We start from the raw sequence: 13,792 nt of genomic DNA, 5'->3' as shown, positions 1-13,792 counted from the left end.
AGGGTATGCTTCGTGACTCTTGACAAGATTAGTAATGTTGGGTTCAAAATTAATAAGTTTCAAATAGTCTTTGAAGATGATCTTTCATTTTTGCTGGTTTCATTGCATCGTTACTAAAAGTTTTTTTCACAAAGAAGATACATAGGCCTCGTTTCATTTCTTAATGAAGCAATAAACCCGTTTCAAATATTCTACTGAATATTGTCTGCATTTCTATTTAGAATCTGAAGCTGCCATTGTGGTTACTAGGGTTGTAACAAAATAATTAAAGTTGAAGTCAGTAAGCAAAAGTAATAAGTCTAAATAATATACTTACTCACGTATTTCTATAGGATATACAAAACTACCAGCCCTGCTCAACTCTTCAACATAGAGAAGTATGGCGAATGAATAATGATTGAATTATAATATGTATGTCGATGAATTTCAGAACATTAACGCATAATTGTATGTCGATTGCCAAAAATTAGACTGATACGTGTAAGCATAAGTAAATAAGCAACCGCGCACATGTTGCAATCTCGTTCCTGCTGGCAGGAACCACCGACATTCGTTTATTTGTAAATACGTCATTTTGGTCTACTTGATTGGCCTCCGTAACTATTTTCATGACTTTGCTCCATCTTGCAGGTCCTATTCATGTCACTGTTCCCACAATTCACTCTTAATTGCATTGTCATTCAGGATGGAGGTAATCCAAGTTAACCGAATTAAATATTACCCGTACAATGATGTCTTATATTTTTCTATCGACCCCTGAGCCCGAATCGACCCCTAACAATGTTATGTCGACCACTTTGGCGACCACTGCTCTAGATGAATAGATGAACCTTGTGTCATCGGTGGAAGGCTAATCAGATTTAATTCATTTTATTAAATTTGATGGTTCAAGTAAAGAATAGGTTTTTGGAGGTCTGTAAATATTCATTTTCTTTTATTATAATTAAGCATAGTAGTGGCGGTGCCTTGATTACCTTTCAGTATCACATTGTTGAAAAAAATGTAATTTTTATTTAAGCATTCTGATCATTGATGTCTCAGTTTACACTAAAAGTGATTTAAATTCAAATGAATAACAGCAGTGTATATTTCAATAAAATAAACACTGCAAAACCATTGAAAATAACTAAGAACTAAACCTACTTTTAAAAAAATTAATTTGAATTTTACAGTTGAATACATGTACATATTATTTTGAAATGTTATTTTAGTTTTGGCATTTCCTTTGAAAGTGATGTAAACTTTGAATCAGAAAGGAAAAAAAAATTAATATTTCAGATCAGACTCCTGAGGAGATGAGAAAAGAAAAAGAACAAAGGAAAAAAACATTGATTAGGAAGGTCAGTAAATAGTTCTTATTTCTTATTACTAACATATATTTATAGTTATTAGTTTAACTACCTTTTTATGATTGTTTGTAGCATTTACAAAGACAATAAAAGTTAGAGGTGAAATGAAGTTGTCAGTGCCATAAAAACTTTGCTCCTTTCCTGATATCTTTGTTAAAACAGTTCACAAGAGAAGGCATTCTCTTGATTATTTTTTTAATATGATATTTGTTAAAATATTTTAGCCTTATCATAACCTAATCCTAGATAAAAAATATTTATGCAAGTTGGAAATTTTTTGTCATTTTGCAAATAAAATAAAAATGGTTAACCGTATTTCAAGTTGCTTATTGTTTTATATAACACACTTTGACTATATATGCAGTGTATTTTGGGAAATACTCAGTAAATGCTAATAATAACTTTGAAATTACTTTGTCCTTTAAGATTTTGCTGATTGGCACACAAATACAAGCTACCTTCTCTATCTTAGTCTGTTTCTTCTTCAAACAGATTCAAGGGATATCACTTTAATATTATGAATGAATTCGTAGTTGGTAATTTGATTTTTTTATTTTTCTGGTATTTTTCTATTCATGGTTAGAATATTTTGCTATATAAGAATATTTTAACTATGATTTCAAATTTGATGAAACTAAAATGGTCTAATTTCATTTCAAAAAGAAAAGTATAAAATTTACCATTATGTATTCCTTTTGTGCACAGTCACCATTTCATGCTATTAATTTGAAGTGATCTTAATTAAATTTAAGAAATGCCAGCAACTGTTTATCTTTTGGAGCCTTCAATTATTGCATTAGTCATATAGTTAAGAAAAAAATACAAAAAAAAAATCATTCAATGGTAATTGAGAAAGTATCATCATTCTAGATATAAGGGAATGGGATAAGAATAAGAAATAAAACTAAAAAGATTTAACTGAAACTTGTTTTATGTATAGTTTTTCTCCATTTTTTTTTTTTAAACAAAACAGCTCTTCTCTTTTGCTGTCATGCAGTTGTGTTTATTTATAGGAGTGTACTGTTGCATTCTTATAGTTAACTGTTTTTCTATAACTGTTGTTGAAATAAATGGGAGACAGCATATTTCAGAGAGACCTTAATTGGCAATCTTCTTTCAGATAAACCTAAGTTGACCAATATTCCTTCATTATTTCCACCAATTCTTTGTACACTACACTGGTAAAAGCAGTAGTTTGGCCTGCACCCGATGTTCCTATTAATTGCAAAGATGTTATTTTCTCAGAAATTCACAGTAACACACAACATGGTTGTTTATTGTGTCGGAAAATGGGTTTGTTCTGTTAAACCGAAGTGTTGCAGTGGTCATTACACTCTGCCACCAGATTTTGCAGTTCATATGATACATTGATGTATAAGGTATTTCTGAGTGATCTGCAACATCCAAACTTGTTCATCTGATCAGATATACTGATTATTGCTGCTTATTATGGACTTCCAATGCTTCCAAGACCAGCCATGGTCTATGAAGTTCAGCACACTACTGAAGTTTGTGCTGCTGATTACTGTGGTTGATGTTTATCTTAAATGCAGCTGTCTTAACATAGCATCTTACTACTTATATGAATATTGACTTTGGAAACAAACTATAATTTTCAGACTTCCTTATTATCCTTCCAATCCCTGTTTGGTCCCTGGTGTTAGCTTCTCGTACTTCTCTTGGTCAAGATAATTCCCTCACACTTTCATTTACTGGCAGTGTTAGTTATTCACATTTGACATCCATAGATACCTTATGGTCACTCCTATATCTCATAGGGTTTTGAGGGTGGTCTTCTGCTACAAGAAGTGGTAACATCACAGATGACTTTTCCACGAAAAGATAGGACAGTCACAAATATCCATGGCAGGATTCGAACCCACAGCCACTTGGCTGGAGAGTGAATATGTTAACAACTTGGCCAATTGGGCCGGCTGCTGATAATGTTGCCTGCTGTTAATTTTGGGTGAATGCAGTCTTTTTTTCACTTAAGGGTCAAAGTTAATTAACTAGGAGAGACCTCCACATCTTTCAGGAATGCAGAGACCTGACTGGGACTTCTGACCTAATGTGCAATCCTCACCTTCATGTGGTGTGCCCTATTAATAGGTATCTACTGGGTACTGAATGAATGAGGATGGACAAGCAATTTGGGACTTAGCCAACCAAATTGTACTCTCTGTTGACTTAAACCACAAATGCATATGATGGTACAACATAATAATTTCATGGCAGCTGGGGGTGTCACATGATTAAACAAGGCACCTGCTGTTTTCGTTAGGAAACTAGGATGAACAGTGAAAAGCCAGCTACTGGAACAAGTTCCAACTCAATATTTAGGAGAAGAATAAACCTGACATCAGAAGAACTGAAGATAGGAACCATCAATATAAGGAGTATTAATGGAAAGGAAATTGAATTGCAGAAGAATTGGAAAAGTACCATGTGGACATAGGAGACTGAGACAAAGAAGACAAAAACAGGGGAGATCTTAATAAGTATAGGATGTTATTTTCAGGAAAAAATGAACAAGGAAAGAATGGAGTAGCAATACCAAACATAAAGATAAACTTGATTAGAAGCCAGTTTTTTATGGCAATACATATGGTAATTGGTTAGTAGGAAAATCACAAATATCCATGCCCTAGGTGGGATTTGAACCTGCACAGTGGATGCTCTAACCATTTGGCTAACCAGGCTGGCAGCAGTTTCATGTAGAGTTATGTGGGAAAACTTTAAAATGGAGAGATAGACAATGAAACTTGTTTGTGCCCATGGTCCCACAGAAGGTTTTTCTAAGGAAGAAGTGGAGGAATTTTTTGAGTCATGAGAAAAGGCAGCTGGTATAAAGAAAATAAATGGCAGAGTAGGAAATGAATCCCACCAGGCATATACGAACATTGGGAAAATTTGGAGAAAGGGGCGAAGAGATGCCCCTTTGGCAAGTATTTACTGGATTTCTGCTCAGGACATGGACTAGCCATTACTAACACCATGTTTCAACTTAAAGATATGTGCAAGTTCATATGGAGAGAAGACACAAGAAATAAGAAAAACCTCATTGCTGTGATATCAACATGCTGGTTCAGGATATGAGTGTACAGAGGATTTAAAATTGGAAGTGACCATTACTTAGTACTAAGCAGGATAAAAATGGATATCACATTGAAAAGAAGAGTATGTAAGAAAGTTTTAAAAAGAATTAAAGTTGAGCAGCTTTTACAGGTAAATTGTAGACTTGACTTATACAAACATTATTGAAGAAAAAAATGAAACAAATTATAAACAAGAACCAAACCTTGGAGTCTCAGTGGCAAACTCTGAAAAAGACATTGATTCAGTTAGGTAGGTATGTGGTGAAGTTGTGTTGCAAGAAGAGAAAAATAAGAACACCATGGTGGACAGAAGAAGTTAAAGAAGCAATCCTGGAAAAGAAGAAAGCATACCAAAAGTTCCTAGCAAATAAGTAATCAGATTTTAGGACATCAGATGTCTTAAATGAATACATGGGGAAATGTAAGAGAACTAAGCTATGTGTAAAAGTAACTATGTAACTATGTGTAAAAGTCATGGGAAGACCAGTAAGAATATAGAAAAAAGCTGAATGTGAGAATTACAGAGGAATTTCTCTACTCATTGTTCCAGGTAAGATTTATGCTAGCATACTTGAAAACAGGTTGAGAATGATTGTGGAAGAGAAACTTGGAGAAGAACAAGCTGGGTTCAGACCAAATAGAAGTTGTCAAGATCAGATTTTTGCTTTAAGACAAATAGTTGAGAAATCATAGTAATATGACAAGGATCTGTATTAAGTTTTATATATCTCGAAAAGGCATACAACAAGGTGCCCAGAAAAAAGCTTTTAAAACTACTACTTATATGGGGTGAATGGAACATTATATAGAGCAATACCTAGTCTATATTTAAGTTGTCGGTCAGCAGTTCAAATTGAAGACAATACAGGAAGATGGTTTGATGTAAAGTCGGGGGTAAGACAAGGATGCGCATGATCTCCACTCTTACTCATCTATATGGATCACATTATGAAACAAAGTTGCATTAGGCCTGATATTAGAATTGGCAGTCAAATTTAGCTCTTGACTTTAATCAGATGCATTGTACTCCTAAACATATATACTAAATTGAATCATAGCTATAACAAATATGACATGAAAATCAGCAGTAAAAAGACCAAAACTATGAAAATACACTCTCTGCCCAAAAAGAAACCGAACCTTTTGAAAATAGAAGAAACTAGTGGCGCCACTTGTTGTATCTTTTTGTTGTCGAAAGTAGCAACTTTCATTAGTGTTGTATCAACTGTTTATGACATTTGTTTCATTAGAAGCCGAGTTATAGTGCCAAGAGTGACAGTGTGTTTTGACGAACGGTTGAAAAATGAGTTTTAAACATAGAGCTGCGATTGACTTTTGTGTTAAACTTGGTAAAAGTTTTACCGAAACGCATCAAATGCTTCAAAAAGCATACGATGATGAATGCTTATCCCATACTCAAGTTTACGAGTGGTTTAAGCGATTTCAAAGTGGTTGAGAGACGCTTGAGGACAATGAAAAGCTGGGCTGTCCAAAAACTGGACTGAGCGAAGTTAACATCCAAAAAGTGCGTGATTTCATCAAAGAAAACCCAAAATTGTCCATGAGATTAATTGAAGATGAATTGGAGATGCCAAAATCAACTGTGCACAACATTTTGACCGAGAGTTTGGGCCTTCGTAAATTGAACGTTTTGTTCCCCACAAGTTCACCGACGACCCAAAAATGTATCGAATTGAACACTGCAACCTCATTAAAACCACTCGTAAGGACTCAAACTTCCCTGAAACGATTGTTACTGGTGATGAAACATGGTGTTTTGAGTATGAGCCCAAAACCAAGTGCCAGATTCTGAGTGGAGACCACCAGAAGAGGGGCATCTGAAAAAAAGTCGCTTGGAGAAGTCAAAAGTAAAACCAATGCTGATTTGTTTCTACGATTCCAAAGGCATTATCCACAAAGAATTTGTTCGGCCTGGCCAAACAGTCGATGGTGAGTTTTATCTTGAAGTTTTTAAGCGATGGATAGCAAGAATTCATCGTGTATGGCATGAATATTGTGATGCAGGCAGCTGGTTACTTTTGCACGCTAATGCACCATCTCATCGTTCGAACATTGTGAGACAGTTTTTGACCAAAAACTAAGTTTGTGTGTTGGATCACTCACCGTATTCTCCTGTGACTTCTTTCTCTTCCCCCCAACTTCATTTCTCGATGAAAGGAAAGTGATACGACACTATTGAAAACGTTCAAGCGGCAGTAACCATGACCCTCAACTGTATCTCAAAAACCGATATAAAAAAACTCATTTAACGAATTAGTTGACCTTGCCAAATGCTGTATCGAAGCTGAAGGAGAGTATGTTGATTGAAATAAATGATTTGAATAATTATAATCGCCTGTGTTTTATTTTCTATCAAAAGTTCGGTTTCTTTTTGGACAGAGGGTATAGACAGTATGGAAAACTTCAGCTGCATTCTTACTTGTTCTATAGGATCTCCATTCAAATATTTCAGATATTTAGGCACAGTTTTTAGTGAAGATGACAGATTAAAGCTGGAAATAGACAACAGAATAAGCAAAGGTGGTATGGTGGGTAGTCAGCTAAATAAATTTCTTTCTGAGAAATTAGCCAAAACACCAAACACTAGCAGTATACAAGACAGCATTTGAATCAGTTTTAAATTATGGATCTGAGAGTTATGTTAGAAATAAAGTACTTGATTAAAGACTCGAGACTTTTTTCTTAGATAAAATTTGCAAAGGTTTGGTTGAATTGAAACATAAGTAGATATTTCAAGAAAAATAGATATTGGAATGCTCATGTTAGATATTTATTTACATAATTTTTTTTTTCTGGGCATCTTCAGTATGAAGGCAAAAATTAAATAAGGTACAGCATAATGAAAATCTGTCAGTCATATTTGAATAAAGTAGAGTAGCCCTCTAAGCTGTAATGATTTTTTTTTTTGAATATGTTTGGGGGGGGGGGGGGATTAGGGTGACCTCTGTGAAGAACAATTTCCCACAAGGAATAACTTTAGTTCATTAGAGACCTGTTCAGATTGGGGTGATACCAGCAAGTTTTCAAAGCTGTCTGTATACAATTGCTCCATAAAAAAGAAAATGGCTTTTGTGTAGTAGTTAAGCCTTTTTCCAAATAATTCTGTGTTTGAAGAAAATGGTATGTTTCTCAAGTAGAAATTGCTCTGCCTGACTGAATGTAATATGATCAAAGTGCTCCTCACAATGAAGAGCTACAGATTTGCTGGTTTGGCCAAAGTATGATAGATAACAGATATAGGGATTTGATAGACCCCAGGGTAGACCAGAGAGGGAGACTGTCTTCCTTTCTAGAACCTAGGGCTTATTTAAATGGGGGTTAAAGCCATGCTTTCACTAAAGGAAATAAGTAATTTGGGGATTGATTTGTTTGGATACTTTGATCATATGGATTGGTGATACAGTTGACAACTTCTTGGGAGACCTTGCTGTCAAGGCTCGGTGAAGCCATAGGACAAGATGTTGGATTTCATAAAACATATTTCTTGTGTTAGTGTAATGCCTTTGTAGAGCACACTGAGTGAGCTTGAATGGATAAGAGTTTTAATGGTGCCAGATTTTCGATAAGAAAGTGGTGTGACAGAGCATGGATATTAAGTCCAGTGTGAGTTTTCTTTTTAAATAATAAGAAAGTCTGGGAAGGATATTGATCGTTTTAGATTTCTAAAGTAAATTGTATACAACGATGAATAGCATTGATCTTTATAAGAAATTCCTACTTTCAGATAGGGAACCTCTCAAATTCCCTATGCATGTGGTCTGTCATACTTCCGCACTGGCTGATATGCAGCTGTTCATGAGGAACATCTATGGTATGTTAAATATCAGAATCTGGACTTCATGAGCATGCCATCTTTTGTAAATGTAGATTTTTTTGAAAAACAACTAAAATCCTACATAAAAGCAATTTTCTTATGGAGTGATTTTATAAAAAAAGCTGTGAAAAGTTGCTTAATCCCTCTTATATGAATTTGTTCTTCACACAACTCACCTTAGTTAATTTTTTATATGTTTACGAAAAATTTGTTTGGACTTTGCATCATGCTGTTTTACTTTATTCACACGTGACTGACACATTCTCATTATTAATTCTTCAGTTATGTTACACCTAGTTTAATTTTTGGGTGCATGGTGAAGATGTCTTTTATCAGGTGAAAGTTTTATGCAAATAATTGTTTAATTGTATTAATATTTCTTCATGTTTATAATAGGATTTTGAGCTGTATTAACAACTGGCAGGTACTGGTTCATCATTTAGCATTATTCATAGAGATGATTGATTTGGAGTATGAGTGAAATCCTAAGTTTGCAGATGTGTCATCACCATGTGCTGTGTGATTTCATATACCAAATTTGTTAGTCCTTTAAACATTCAGTGACCAAATAGGCACTCTAAAATATTATATTATTATTTAATATTATTTGTTAACATTAACATTAGATAACAAAATATTGTTAACATTAGATAACAAAAATTCACATTTTGTCAATGTGAACAAAATAAACTTTTACCAAATTGGATATGGCATAATTGCATTGCATATGAGTCACATATACCATTTTTTTGTGCAATTTTTCATATATCAGTAATCTCTCCATTATCCAACCAGTGGGAAAGCAATTTGCCAGTTGGATAGCTGTACCAGAAATCATTTGATACACTTAACCCATTTAAAGGTTTGTTAATTGAATTTAATTATCTAATTATCTAATTCCTTTGAATTAGATAATTAAGCAATTACTGTATATGAAATAAATGAACAAGTACAAAAATGAAAAGGAAAAAAAGCATGCTCTTACTCTAAATTAATTGTACAGCTAGTTTTTTACTCTTACGAACATTATGTTCATTATAAAAAGGAGACCAAAATACTGAAGTCATTGCAGTATTTTAGTTCCCTTTCATTTTTTCAGTATTTTCGTATTATATAATTATATTTACAAATAAATGTAATTGGTCTGTTTAATATTAAGTATATGTGTAATATAAACATTTTAATTAATAATTAAGTACAGAAAACAGTATCATGCATGAACTTTATTGTAGAAAAGTGTATACAAATAACACCTAGATGAATTTTTTTCTTATATCTGGAGATTGGAGAGATCCTCCACATGGGCAGGATCATTCTTTGCCTGATCAACTTCCAATTCAGTGGCAGGATTGTAAATTATTAAATTGAGGAGTGAGAGTGGTGACAGACACTAATAATTCACAATTAAATGTTCACCTTTATAAACCTCTAATAAAAGTCATATGAAATACTGTGCAGTTAACTCTTCTTATATGTGGAGATTGCATTCTCAAGAATCACTGTGTATATCAAAAATGCATAAAACGAGACACTTGTAACATGGAATAATGGAGATTGCATTACCAAACGAGCAAGATTCCGATCTTTCAAGATTAATTTAACTGAAAAGCACCTATTTTCACACATATTAAGGCATAAGAGTAGTGAATAAAAATATATATATATATATTCAATACGTATAAAACAAATAACTATAAAGTAATTCTTTGTTTTCAAGATTAATACATCGTGCAACTCCTGCAAAAACTGTTTACTGAAAATCTGCGATTATCCAGCACTTCTTATTTGCTCTCCAAACAGCAGGCATCCTTGCCTTCATGTATCCCTTCAATGACAGTGATTTTTCTGAGTGACTACAAAATATGATCTCTCGCATCATGAGAAGTCTTATTTTGTAGTCGATGAGCATTACCTCCCAAAAGCAACATGCAGAAGATTTTGGCAGCTTTAAATCCATCTACCATCTTCTCTTTGATTGGATATGTAGGTATAACTGGGTATACGCTTCCAAAACAGGCCAGTTTCATCCAGGTTAAACACCTACTTCGATGTGTAACCTCCTTCTATGATCCTTTGCTTTGAAATGATCTGGAGCCTCACCAGTCATGTTGAAGTTTTGGAATGCATAGCAAATCTTACAGCAGTCAAACCACTCAGAACTTGCATCACAAGGTATCGATTGCTTTTCATATTTCATCCCATCTTCATATTTACAGATAGATAATACTGCATAAACCAATAATGCAGGAAGAATCAAAATGGGCACAGCTACTGAGCGCAGTGGACGGAGGTAGGAATCATGGTGCATGCATGGAAGCTTCCATGATGTAGAATAGGAAACAGCAATAATCCTTGTGTACTGAAATGAAACCTCATGTCCTTTCAAGTATCATCTCCATCTAGGAGGTTGGCTATTATGGATCTTGGGCTGTTTTCTTGCTCTCCGCATAGTTTGTGCCTAACAAGTCCTATATGTTCTTGAATGATGTGTGAAATATGCAAAAATGTAGATAATGAAAGTGTGCATAGTGAGTTACCTGTATTAACAAATTGAAGTCACAATAAATGAAACACATGATTGCAAAGTTTGACATCACTTCAGCAGACACAAGCAAATAATGAGAGAACAACATTTGTAAGATCATACTGGAATTGCATGGATGATGAGCCATTAGTTCAAATTACTTAATACATTTTTCTTGAATATTTCTCAGTGTATAACTGAGAATTGGGCATACAAATAAAATGAAAATAGCTGAATATCAGTTTGTATAAGTTCAAATCCATGTAAATTAAACACACATGCATAGAAGACTGTGTATCAGTCCCACACATTGAGAGGCTGCAGAACCTGGGAAAAAGTTGAGAGGACATTTAGCTCTTCTTCTTCTTTTTTTTTTTTTTAAACAAGATCCTTGGGGGAAACATGACATGAACTGTTCCAGAGGAAGTGGTAGATGGAATGAAGGATTCCATCTACCACTGGGCAGTGAGTGGATGATGATGATGATAATGAACAGCAGCTGCATTTCATTTTTATGTCTAAATTAGAGAAATGATGGATGCCATTTCAGTGGAACAATGCCCATTGAAATAGAGGAAGGCAGAATCAGACCACACACAAATAAGGTTTTAGGATCTATTTTTGATGCATTGCCACAAAAGTGAGAATAGGGTTTTCCTGTTGGACAGATTTGTGTCAGTGCTCATCAGCATGTTCCATTGTCATTTGATAGACATATCTGGTAAGAGGAAGCTTTCCACAGTGACCTGCAGTGAATAGTGCAAGAGAAAATTAGCCACCAGCTACTGTGGAACAGGCCAAAGGGTGGCAATATATTTGGAAATTCTGATGAAATCAGTGTTGAGTGCAGCACAGCTGTCTCGAAACTTTTCCATGACCCACATACAAAGATGGACAATAGCTGATTCACCTTTGATCTAGAGTAGCGAAATCCATACTGGTAGCCACTGATCATCTGGTATGCCTCTGAGTGAAGAAGTTTACTTAATTACTTTCATTATTTTAGAGAACTCTGGTAAGAGGTTAGATTCCATGCTCTGTAGGATATACATAAAATTAATATGAACTAAAAGTCAATATCATGTATATGTATATATTCTTTAAAAAATCAGTTTTTATTATGAATTAACAACAGTTTGTTGATTTATGATTGTCTATATGTAATATGATAAGTATCAGTTTTATTTTCTTGCCGTTTCTTCCTTAGCTGAGCTTCCGTCCAACCATTGAAGAACTAAGAGAGAGAAAAATTATTAGGTTTAATGACTATGTAGAAGTTACGCAAGCTCAAGATTATGACCGCCGAGCAGATAAACCTTGGACTCGTCTCACACCAAAAGATAAGGTATGTGTAAATTGCATAGCCTGAAAATCAGTCTAGTATTTAAAATCTTTAATCTTAATTAACTACTTGAATGATTGGACAAATGCATTAGCTTCATAGTTGACAACAGTTGGTGTGTGAACCATCAGGAAGGTGTGTGACTAGTATATCTAGGAAGGGCAAATGGTCAATAGCTTCCTGTTCCATTTCGAAGTGGATTTTAGGGTGTTAGTTATTCAAATGCACTAAAAATGTATCTCATGTTTATGAGCCATGTGGCCAAATAGCAAACTCATCAACATAGTACAGCCATCCAGTGGTGAGCTATAAGGAGCTTGCCCGAGCCCTTTGTTAAATTTTTCTCAAATTTGTGAGCCCTTGTTCTTCTTGTTTACTTTTTTATTTTTTCAAAAAAAAGAAGAAAAAAACATAATTTTTTAAAATATATTAAGCAAAAAACTCATACAGTAACCTAAAAAGCGATTTTATTAAATAAAATGTTATAGTTACTGTTACTACCATTTTACAAATAAGAATTCACTTTTGATAATTGCATATAAATAAATAAGACTATAAAATAATGCCCTTTGATTGGTATCGTTGATTATCACTTGAAGTATAAAAACAAAAGAGAAATATAACATACTTCAATATTATTGTGTTTAAATAATATTTATTATTTATAGATTGTGTTATAAAAACTTCTATCGCAAACAAAAGAAATTTATTTTGTTTATAAAAAATTGGACTATTTCATATGTGCGATTATAAAAGATTTTATTCTTATTATATTTTGATACATAAAAAATGTTTTTCTTATGTAAGATAAATTAACACAGATGATTGTGTGCAAATATTTCATGTTTAAATCATGAAATATTTGTTTAAAAATGATAACCTTTACAGGTTGATTGTCCCCTCATACTTTTTGATTGGCATTTGTACACAAGCTGTATTAATAAACATTTTTCTGTGAAATACGGATTTTTTTTTGCTAGACGATGCGAGCCCTTTGTTAAAATGTCCATAGCTCACCACTGCAGCCATCCAACCAGTTGGATGGCTGCAGTGGTGATATTGGCTCTATTTGAGAGTGGCTGTATTCATTACTCGATTTTCTAAGTGTTCTATGTAGAAATTGGCTAAAAGAGGAGAAAGGGAAGGAGCCCATAGCTGTCCCATCTAGTTTGTACATCTTCCCTTTCCATGCAAAATAACTATTTTGCATGGAAAGGAAAATAATTTATAGTATATTTCCATGCATATACTATAAATTTGAATAATTCAGATATGGTGCGGGGGGATGTAACTTTGACAATTCAAAGGGTGTCAGTTAGTGGTACATTGGTAAATAATGAAGTAATATTGAAGCTAATCATTATGTCTGAATGTTTTAAAAGTGGTCTTTTAATATACTTTTTTAGGTGAACCGAATTTTTTACAAAAGAGGAAGAATTATCTGTGGGAAAGAGGGGGGGGAGGCTACTAATTTGGCCAAATTTAGCTAGTTTGTATGTAGGACTGTTTATACTATCCACAATAGGTATAGGGATGTATCTTGTTTGAATTTTTGGTGCTCCATATATTTTGGCTAAAAAGGCTTGAGTTTGTTGACAGTTTCTTTAGGCCAGGAAGTAACTTTCTTCAGTAATTTACGAACTTTAT

The 13,792-nt window shown here is 33.9% G+C and overlaps 1 protein-coding gene across 5 annotated transcripts in view; it reads left to right on the top strand.

Moving 5' to 3' along the window:
• LOC150101049 (phosphatase and actin regulator 2-like) overlaps positions 1 to 13,792 on the top strand; it is a 305,287-nt gene that overhangs the window by 273,543 nt on the left and 17,952 nt on the right. For all 5 annotated transcript variants that reach the window (XM_090401166.1, XM_090401167.1, XM_090401168.1 and 2 more), the window contains 2 exons: positions 1,279 to 1,340; positions 12,011 to 12,148. In XM_090401166.1, the coding sequence (XP_090257292.1) occupies positions 1,279 to 1,340; positions 12,011 to 12,148 (200 nt within the window). The remainder of the gene's footprint in view (positions 1 to 1,278; positions 1,341 to 12,010; positions 12,149 to 13,792) is intronic.

This window comes from Typopeltis vanoorti, chromosome 12 (assembly GCF_054136105.1).
Source record: "Typopeltis vanoorti isolate ZY-2024b chromosome 12, IOZ_Tvanoo_1.0, whole genome shotgun sequence".
NCBI lineage: Eukaryota > Metazoa > Arthropoda > Arachnida > Uropygi > Thelyphonidae > Typopeltis > Typopeltis vanoorti.
Note: the sequence above shows the minus strand (reverse complement) of the source record. Positions and strands in the feature narration are given on the sequence as shown.